General features: G+C 59.4%; 1 protein-coding gene and 1 pseudogene across 1 annotated transcript in view; one reads left to right on the top strand and one right to left on the bottom strand.

Annotated features, from left to right (window-relative positions):
* LOC149280811 (TBC1 domain family member 22B-like) overlaps positions 1–8,832 on the top strand; it is a gene marked incomplete at its 3' end in the record, with an annotated part of 79,339 nt that extends 70,507 nt beyond the window's left edge. The window contains exon 8 of the mRNA XM_089500070.1: positions 8,705–8,832. Coding sequence (XP_089356196.1) covers positions 8,705–8,832 — 128 coding nt within the window. The remainder of the gene's footprint in view (positions 1–8,704) is intronic.
* LOC149280812 (18S ribosomal RNA) lies at positions 5,180–5,793 on the bottom strand (annotated as a pseudogene; the record flags this gene model as incomplete).
* Positions 8,833–10,000: the final 1,168 nt, after the last annotated feature.

The following is a 10,000-nucleotide window of genomic DNA, read 5'->3' as shown; positions in this document are numbered from 1 at the left end:
TAGTAATCGCGGACAACCCTCTGTATCCCCCGAGGAGTTTCCTCCAGGACACCGAGGGTGTTCCGCAGACAGGTAATGATCTTAGCAGACTCCTTCCTTTTGCAACTAAGAAAAGGATCGGGTGAGTGGTAAGCCCCATGATCCCTTTCCTTGAGCAAGGAGGCATACCTGTCATACTGGAACGTCCTCATCATGGATTTGACCCTAGAGATGTCCCCGGGATCACCTCGTTGCGACACCAGACAGTCTAACTTGCACAGGAGCCCGAGATAAGTCCTGTACTTTGAGGACTGGATGTTCTGAGAAAGAGAGCGAAATAAGGCACGGGTTCTTACCTTCACCATCTCCCACCACTCAGACTTCGTCGTGCAGAATTCCGCAACGGTGACCTGGTCATGAAAGAAGTTCTCGAAAGCCTGCTGAACCCAGCCTTCTGTCAAGATGTCAGAATTAAGTCGCCAAATCCCTTTACCTCTTAACGGAGCCTGCGAGACATTTAACAGACAGGTAAGAATAAGGTGATCGGAGAACTCCACCGGTTTAAGCACAAGTGCCGTCACCGGAAGAGACTCCTTAACATAAATCCTATCTATCCTACTCTGGCAATTACCTCGCTGATATGTGTAACCTGTGAGGTCTGGGTTGTGCTTAATATGCACATCTACCAAGCCTGCCTGCCTGACTATTCTAGTAAGGGCCAAAGCGTCGTATCCCGGTTTGTCTTTGCCACCTTTCCTGTCTTTGGTCCTAGTAACGGTATTAAAATCACCAGCAAAGACAATATGCCGGGACGTGTAGAGGAAAGGCTCTATCTCGTTAAACAGACGCTTCCTCTCCCACTTGGTCTGGGGGGCATAGATATTAATCAGACGGAGAGGCTGCCTGCCTACCGACACATCAAGAACTACGCACCTACCCTTCGTTATCTCAATCACCCTATTGAACGTTATGTCCACACCCTGGAACAGGATGGCAACTCCCCCGTAGCCCTCCGTGGCTAGTGAAAAAAAGGAGTGCCCCCATCTCCAGTCGCGTTTAGCTGCATGCAGGGCCCCCAGGGAGTCCAGGCGGGTTTCCTGGACAAAGATTATATGGTAGTTCTCCCTGTGCCAGTTATCATAGGCTATAAATCGGGCCCTGCACGTCTTAATACTAGCCACGTTATGAGTGGCTAAGGATAGTATGGGGAGAGTCGCCATCAAGGGTGATGAGAATGAGGAGACTTTCCCTTTTTCCGTACGTTCTCACCGTCCGAGTCTGAGGGGTACCTTTTCGCGGAGAGCCCCGCGGGCAAGGCGTCCTCCTCCGGAATCGGCACCTCTACCAACTCGCTATCCTCCACCTCTGCCAGGTGTCCTCGAGCTTCCGCGGCCCTTCCACCCTCCCCCGCCACTGTCGCCACTACCGCCGTCGCCTCTGCCGCCTCCTCGACTTCCATGCGGGTACCCCAGTCCATCAGGGCACTAAACCTGTTCTGGACTGGTATGTCCCCGCACGTCTTGCCGATAGCGGTTTCAGCGACGGCCGCCGCCGCTGATGATTTTGCGGCAGCGACAACGATGGATTTGGGTTTCGGGGCCCCGGAGCTCCCCCGTCCCGAAGGGACTTTCTCCCCCTCTAGTGTGGAGGGTGGATCCCCCCGGGAAGGGGTCTTAGCAGAGGCGGAGGATCTTACCGGACCTCTCCGAGCTGCCTCCTGAGTTGGGGTCTCCTTCCTCGGACCGACAGTCGTCCACCCCGACTCATCCCGCGTGGTTGCGGCTCGGGGTCCTGACGCCGATCGTGTGGTGATGCCTGTGGAAGGAGTACAGACAGAAATGGGGTGAGACATTCGTTGTTTTGGACGGACAGGCAACGGGTCAATGATGTTACTTACGGGGTCGGTGCCGGAGGAGGTACCTGGGGCGTCGGGTAGAGCCTTGTCCCGAGCGCCCCCCACAACTGGCCGCGGGTCTTCCTCTGCGAATTCGCCCTCTCCTTCCCAGATACTGTCCAAGTTGTGCTGGGCTTCAGGACACGCTCTGTAGGAATGACCCAACACCCCGCACAGGTTGCAACGGATAGTAGTGCACTCCTGCTTGGAGTGTCCTACAACACCGCATAGGGTGCACTTGGTGACATCACACCCTATGCTGAAATGCCGGGGCGAGCCACACTTGTGGCACACCCGGGGCTGACCGGGATAGAAGCACGATACCCGGTCAGTCCCGATGAAGAAGGAGTTGGGCATGTGCTGTAGGAGACCCCGTACCTCCTTCAGACGGATGTTGACCGTCCAGCCGCCGTTCCAGATCCCGTCCTCACAGAGAGTCTTGACCGGGGTGGTCAAGACCTCCCCGTATCTGCGGGCCCACACCAGTATGTCCGCGACGGGTATGGACTCATTCCGCACCAGGAAGTTCACCTTGCGGACCTCCTGGCGCGATATGGCCTGGACATTGAACCGGGCCCATAGGCTGTCGCCGGACTTTGGCACCCCCTCCCAAAGGGTCCAGAACCTCTCCAGACCCCTCGGGGACATGAAACTGATGTCATACTCAGGGGTGCCGCTAACGTGGATGATGGCGAAAAAGTCCGCGACCGCAAAGCCCAGGTCCTTCAGGGCCCCTACCACCCGCTTCCTATCGGGCACGGATCCCTCCGCTACGTGCAGCAGGCGGACCACGTTCCTTCTCCGCATGGGTTGCCCTGCTGGGAGTCCCGTAGCCCGCCTGCCTGGTGGTGGCACCTGAACCTTCGGGGGACCCGCCGCCCAGGCGTTAGCGGTTGCGGGTGTCGCACCTGGAGCCACCGTTGGAGTGGGCACTATGGGCACTGTGGACCCCCCCGTGGCCCCGCTACCATGCCCGCCCGTGGACCCATCGGCGGGTACCGCGGCCACCGCAGCGACCCCCTGTGTCACGGCGGGGGAAGGTGTCACCCCGGTGGGAGTCCCCCCTTCGGCCGGAGCAGGAGCCCTGACCGCAGCGGCCGCCCCCGCAGCCCGGGCCACCGCCGACCTCCCGGGGTTCTGCCCCCCAGGGTTCTTCCCCACCCTGACTATAGGGGCCATCGCGGGTGGTCCCGCGGTCCCCTGGCATACAGAATGTGTGGTGTGCGGTGCGACTTTAAGATTACCGGGGGGGCGCGGCCTGTGCCGCGACGGGGGCGGAGCCAGCAACCGGCATCACGGCTGCGGGAGCCCCGGGGGTCACCGGCACCGCTGCCGGAGTGACCCCGGCGAGGACCGCAGCCGCACCCGGCACTGCCTCCATTGTAACCGCCGCGGTTTCGGCCGCGGCGCCCGGCAAAACTCCGGACAGATTATCATCTGTCCGGGGTAGTTTGGACAGGGAGCGGGCCACCCGGGTAGCGGCGGCCCCGCTCACAACAACAGCCGCCTCTGGCTGCCCTCCAGGCGAGTCCTCCGCCCGGAGTAGTGGGGACAGAGGGCGGGCCGCCCAGGTAGCGGCAGCCCCACTCGCAACGGCAGCTTCTTTTAGCTGCACTCCGGGCGATTCCTCCGCCCGGAGTAGTCTGGACAGGGGGAGGGCAGCCCGGTTAGCGGCGGCCCCGTACACGGAGGACGGCACCTCCGGGGACACCGAAGCCGCAGGAGCAGCCGGGACAACTAGGTCCACCACCACAGGGTGGATGGGACCAACTACAACGGGGGGAGCGGCCACAGAACCGCCGATCCCTCTGGAGGGACAAGGAGGCGGGCACGCCGCCGGGAGCGCCGGCACGGATCCCGCGGCAGCAGCAGCCGCCCCGGCGGCCGCCGAAGCGGTCGCCGGTGCCGCAGCCGGCCGCGGGGGTGACAAAACCCGCGCCCCGACGGGGGCCACGGAAGACGGACGGAGACAGACAGGGGAACGTGAACGTACTACAGAGGGAACACACACTGGGGGTGGGGGACAACAGGGGACATGACAACAACAGGGGACATACCGACAGGTACATCGGGAAGGTACTCACACAAGGTCCCCGGGGCTCACCGGCCAAACGCAGACCGGCGGGGATAGTGTCCCTGGCCCTCCGAGGGGAAGGGCCCGCTCTCGGATCCTCGGCAGCAGCGTCGGGGACCCGGGCCGGGAGGGATGGGAACTCCTCCTCGGACATGATGGGGGGGGTATCCCCGACGCTCTCCTCCCCAGACGATTGGATAGCGGGCCTGCTCCTGGTGGTCTTCTTTTTCCGCCTCCGTGGCGCAGCTTGGATCTTAATGTCCTCCTCCTCGTCCAATTCCTCCATTGAAAAAATCAGCGGCCTTCGTATAGCGGACTTCTCCTGGGTCCCGTCGTACTGTGGTGGTGGCGGTGGCGGTGGTGATGTAGGCGCCACCGGTTCCGGGTCCTCCGGGGTCGGTGGTACCCCCGACTCCTCCACCTCCTGCTCCCGCAGCTTCTCCTGCAGGAAACGCACGCGGTCACGGTTCTGGGCTGTGCGTCTCGCCAACTCCGCTTCTTTCTCTTTCAGGGAGACGATCGCTCCGTATGGGGCCGCGATGACGACTCCCCACCCTGTTGCTCTGCTGCCGGAGCTCTTTCAGCTGTCCGGCAACCTCCTCCTTCTCCTCCCCCAGGGAACGCAACTCTTGTTGGAGGTTAGCCAGGGCCTGCCTGAGGGGTTCCCCGTCTGACTCCGCAGGTACTGGGAGCCCCACCTTAGCCTTTTGGGCATAGGAAGGGCCCTGTTCCACCGCCTCCTCATCTTCAGGGTTCGTATTCACACTCGCCTCGGCGGTCTCCAAGGCCCTGGCCCCGGCGTCCCTGAGGGCGAGGGCCCGTAGATGGAGGGCCCCCAGCAACAGGAGGGAAGTCGGGTCGACCCTCAGATGGTGGGGCAGACCGACTCCCTTCTTGAGCATGGCTATTTTGGCGCTCAAGGCCGTGGTGTATGCCTCGAGCGCCTCCATGTTCCGACGCACAGCCCTGCATACGGTTCCTGCAGTCTCCCGGGATGGGAGTAGGATGCCGTCCTCCGTGTAGACCAGTTTCTCCGTGATTATGGAAATGCGGCCCCTCCACTCCTCAATGAGGGTGGAGGCCATGATGGGACCCCGGGGAGGCAGTTACCTTCCCCGGGGGTAGCAAACGTCCAGCACCGAAAGTAATAAAAAGAAACCAAGTTCCACCAGCAACACAAAACCACCTCCTCTCCCCTCGCCTCCCAACTCCACAGTGAGCAGCCGACGCCCAGCCCTGATTGGAGCTGGAATTACCGCGGCTGCTGGCACCAGACTTGCCCTCCAATAGATCCTCGTTAAAGGATTTAAAGTGTACTCATTCCAATTACAGGGCCTCGAAAGAGTCCTGTATTGTTATTTTTCGTCACTACCTCCCCGAGTCGGGAGTGGGTAATTTGCGCGCCTGCTGCCTTCCTTGGATGTGGTAGCCGTTTCTCAGGCTCCCTCTCCGGAATCGAACCCTGATTCCCCGTTACCCGTGGTCACCATGGTAGGCACAGAAAGTACCATCGAAAGTTGATAGGGCAGACATCCGAATGTATCGTCGCCGTCACGGGGGACGTGCGATCGGCCCGAGGTTATCTAGAGTCACCAAAGCGGCCGGCGGGGGCGAGCCCGCCGGATTGGTTTTGGTCTGATAAATGCACGCATCCCTGGGGGTCAGCGCTCGTCGGCATGTATTAGCTCTAGAATTACCACAGTTATCCAAGTAACAGATGGAGCGATCAAAGGAACCATAACTGATTTAATGAGCCATTCGCAGTTTCACTGTACCGGCCGTGTGTACTTACACGTGCATGGCTTAATCTTTGAGACAAGCATATGCTACTGGCAGGATCAACTAGGTAGGGGGGAACCCGGGGTGGGACGTGGAGCGCCCGCGGGTAGCCCCCAACCGGCCGCGGCTTCGGGCCGCTGGGAGTCCGGGGCCGAGCAAACTCAGTCGCCTGCGAGGGGGGTCCGGCGCCCGGGGCGGCTCTCCCCGGCCCGGGGGAGAGGCCTCGGGGCCAAGGGCCGGGCCGCGGTGGGGCCCGGGGGTCCGCGCCGGGAAGTGCGCGGGGAGGCGGGCCGCTCGCCTGCACCAGGGGGCCCACCGGGGACCGCCTGAGCGAGGGTTGCCTTCCCCGGCCCGGCGCGGGGCACCAGATCGGTCGTTGTCCTGGTCGTGGCGGTCGACGCCGACCGCTCACCTATATATCCGGCGGAGGGTGCCTGAGGACCCTGGCGAACCGGGAAGGGAGTTCCGCGACACCACCGGGAAAACCCGGCCAGGCAGGCCGACTTCGATGGAGCGAGGGTCGGATGCGGCCGGCAAATCCGTTCTCATAGACTTCCAGGGCTTTTCAAGCAACTTGGCCTGCCAGAAATGGGGACTTAGAGCGAAAACGCCAGCCGGCAGCGAGCAACTTGGGCTGCCGGGAACGGGTAGGACCGACAGTGCGGCACACGGGCTGGGCGTCCCGAGGTCCGGGGTGCCCCGGGCGGAACCCTCAGCCGTCTACCCGGCGGCAGGTTCACGGGAGCCGGGGCCGGGCCGGGAGCCGCGGCCGGGGCCGGGTAGGACCGCCGGTGCGGCAACCGGGCTGGGCGGCCCCAGGTCCGGGGAGCTCCTGGCGGGACCCTCGGAGGTCTACCCGGCGGCAGGTTCACGGGAGCCGGGGCCGGGCCGGGAGCCGCGGCCGGGACCGGGGCCGGGTCGGGCCTCCCGAGGTCCGGGGAGCCCCTGGCGGGACCCTCGGAGGTCTGCCACAAGGTGGGCTTCCCGGGACACGGCCCGGGACTTGGGCAGGTAGGACCGCCGGTGCGGCACCCGGGCTGGGCCTCCCGAGGTCCGGGGAGCCCCTGGCGGGACCCTCGGAGGTCTGCCCCAAGGTGGGCTTCCCGGGACACGGCCCGGGACTTGGGCGGGTTGGAACGCCGGTGCTGCACCCCGGCTGAGCGTCCCCGAGGTCCGGGGAGCCCCTGGCGGGACCCTCGGGGGTCTGCCTTAGGTGCTCTTCCCGGGACCCGGCCCGGGACTTGGGCGGGTTGGAACGCCGGTTGCTGCACCCGGGCTGAGCGTCCCGAGGTCCGGGGAGCCCCTGGCGGGACCCTCGGGGGGTCTGCCCCATGGTGCTCTTCCCGGGACTTGGGCGGGTTGGACCGCCGGTGCGGCACCCGGGCCGGGCACCCCGAGGTCCGGGGAGCCCCTGGCGGGACCCTCGGGGGTCTGCCCCATGGTGCTCTTCCCGGGACCCGGCCCGGGACTTGGGCGGGTTGGACCGCCGGTGCTGCACCCGGGCTGAGCACCCCGAGGTCCGGGGAGCCCCTGGCGGGGACCCTCGGGGGTCTGCCTTAGGTGCTCTTCCCGGGACCCGGCCCGGGACTTGGGCGGGTTGGAACGCCGGTGCGGCACCCGGGGCCGGGCACCCCGAGGTCCGGGGGAGCCCCTGGCGGGACCCTCGGGGGTCTGCCCCCATGGTGCTCTTCCCGGGACCCGGCCCGGGACTTGGGCGCGTTGGACCGCCGGTGCTGCACCCGGGCTGAGCGTCCCGAGGTCCGGGGAGCCCCTGGCGGGACCCTCGGGGGGTCTGCCCCATGGTGCTCTTCCCGGGACCCGGTCCGGGACTTGGGCGGGTTGGACCGCCGGTGCTGCACCCGGGCTGAGCACCCCGAGGTCCGGGGAGCCCCTGGCGGGACCCTCGGGGGTCTGCCCCATGGTGCTCTTCCCGGGACCCGGCCCGGGACTTGGGCGGGTTGGACCGCCGGTGCGGCACCCGGGCCGGGCGTCACGAGGTCCGTGGAGCCCAGGGCGGGACCTTCGGAGGTCTACCGGCCGGGGCCGGGACCTGGCCGGCACCCGGGCTGGGCTTCGCGAGGTCGTTGGGAGCCGGCTCTCTGGAACAAGCAGCAGCTTCCCTATATATCCGGCGGAGGGTGCCTGACGTCCCTGGCGAACCGGGACGGAGTTCCACGTCACCACCGGGGAAAATCCGGCAAGGCATGCCGACTTCGATGGAGCGAGGGTCGGATGCGGCCGGCAAATCCGACCTCATTGACTTCCAGGGTTTCTCAAGCAACTTGACCTGCCAAAAACGGGGACTTTAGAGCAAAACTGCCGGCCGGCCGCGATCAACTTAGGCGGCCGGGGAACGGGCACTTTGGGCACATCGACATCTACAGGACACCTAAATGGATAAATCTGGATGGAATTGTCTGTCTTTTTACCTAATTTTGTGAGGATTCAGAGGGAAAATGAAAAAAACAGATTTTTTTTTCTAATTCTTGCTACTTTTTACTAAATTTCTAATTCTAAATTTTCAGCTAATCATCCAACTATGGTATCAAAAGAAAGCTCTATCTCTCCTTGAAAAAACAATATATAGTTTATATGGGTACACTATTCACAGTAAAAGAGAATCATCGCTGAACCGACATAGCGCAAAAATGGCAAAATTTCTCCGGGATTGAAGGGGTTAAATACCTGTACTCTGTGGCTGTATACTAAATGAGAGGAATGCTCTAGGAAGGTGTCAAAAACACAAAAATTGTTCTGGTCCTTTAGGTGTAAAATAGCACTGCTGTTAAAATAGCAGAACAGTGGCATCTATGGACAAAAGTATTGGGACACTTGACCGTTAGTATATTTTCCATAGGAGATTGTTATCCACATGCTGTTTGGCTATAGATGCTGTATTCTTCGGCTAACTATTAACTATGTTTTTTTCCCCATTGTAGTATTGTTCTGCATTTTAATCTTTCTCTGCCCTTCATCAGATCAGGTTCACTGTCATTTTCAGAAGTATGACGTGGAGTACCTACAGTTTGCCTTCCGCTGGATGAACAACCTTCTTATGAGGGAGCTGCCCTTGCGCTGTACTATTAGACTATGGGACACATACCAGGTACACAGTTGTTTTATACACATAGAAAAATATCATATTTTTGATCCACTCTGGGTTACCTTCATGTATTTTCTCCCTGCAGTAGAAGCAGCATTCACTGAAAAAATTCAGTACCTCCTGATATCAAGCAGCCAGATGCCTAGGTTATCTTTCTGATATTTACATGTCTGTAGTGCATTTTCCTCTTGTAGGTTGGCAGTTCATAGAGCGCCCAGTGATGCCAATCAATCATCCATCATCCATCATCAAACGAGATACAAACCTAAAACAAAACAGAGGATGATTTTTAAACATTCCTTCTGGTTGTGCTGTCACTTGTAAGTCAATTTGAATAATTCCTGTTTCCTATGCTGCCCCTGATGCCTTTAACCCCTTAACATCAATACAGAACATTTTTACAGGAATTTTATACTGTTTTTTTATACCGTAAATTGTTTTCCTTAATATAGTGGCAGTACAGATGGGTGTTGTTCTTCCTTAGGGACAGGGATCTGAAATACAAACCCTCCCCCTTCCCTAATTCCTCCTCCTTACCCATAAGAGCACACCGGACCAAACACAGCCAGTACTTACTTGTACTTAATTGTACTTACCAAGAATACAATTATGCTTGCAAAATATCTTTAATAGTAGACAACATAAGGGAGGGAAACATGTACTGCCACTATATTAAAGAAAAAAGAATTTACGGTGAGTATAAAATTCCTGTTTTGCCTGGCATGTAGTAGCAGTACAGATGGGCTATAGCAAGATAACCAATGGGAGGGGAATACTTAAGAGGCCACTGACTGGCGAATCCTGCGCCAGGAAAACGACACAGAGGAGGAGAAGATATCTAGTCAGTAATGCTGGACAAATGTATCGAAGGAAGACCGGGTAGCTGCCTTACATATATTTCTTCAGGAGACATAGCTCTTGTGGGATGAGATTACTTGCCTGCTGCTTGAGTGAGCTAGTCGAATGTTCTCTGTAAGCCATCTCGAGATGGCCTCCTTGATCTGAAGATCTCTGTTGATATATATATATGTGTATATATATATATATATATGTGTGTATATATGTATATATATGTGTGTATATATGTATATATATGTGTGTGTATATATGTATATATATATATATATGTGTGTGTATATATGTATATTGTATATATATGTGTGTGTATATA

Source organism: Sceloporus occidentalis, unplaced genomic scaffold, assembly GCF_023333645.1.
Source record: "Sceloporus occidentalis isolate IW3139 unplaced genomic scaffold, rSceOcc1.0.p SCAF_146, whole genome shotgun sequence".
In the NCBI taxonomy this organism is placed as follows: Eukaryota; Metazoa; Chordata; class Lepidosauria; order Squamata; family Phrynosomatidae; genus Sceloporus; species Sceloporus occidentalis.
Note: the sequence above shows the minus strand (reverse complement) of the source record. Positions and strands in the feature narration are given on the sequence as shown.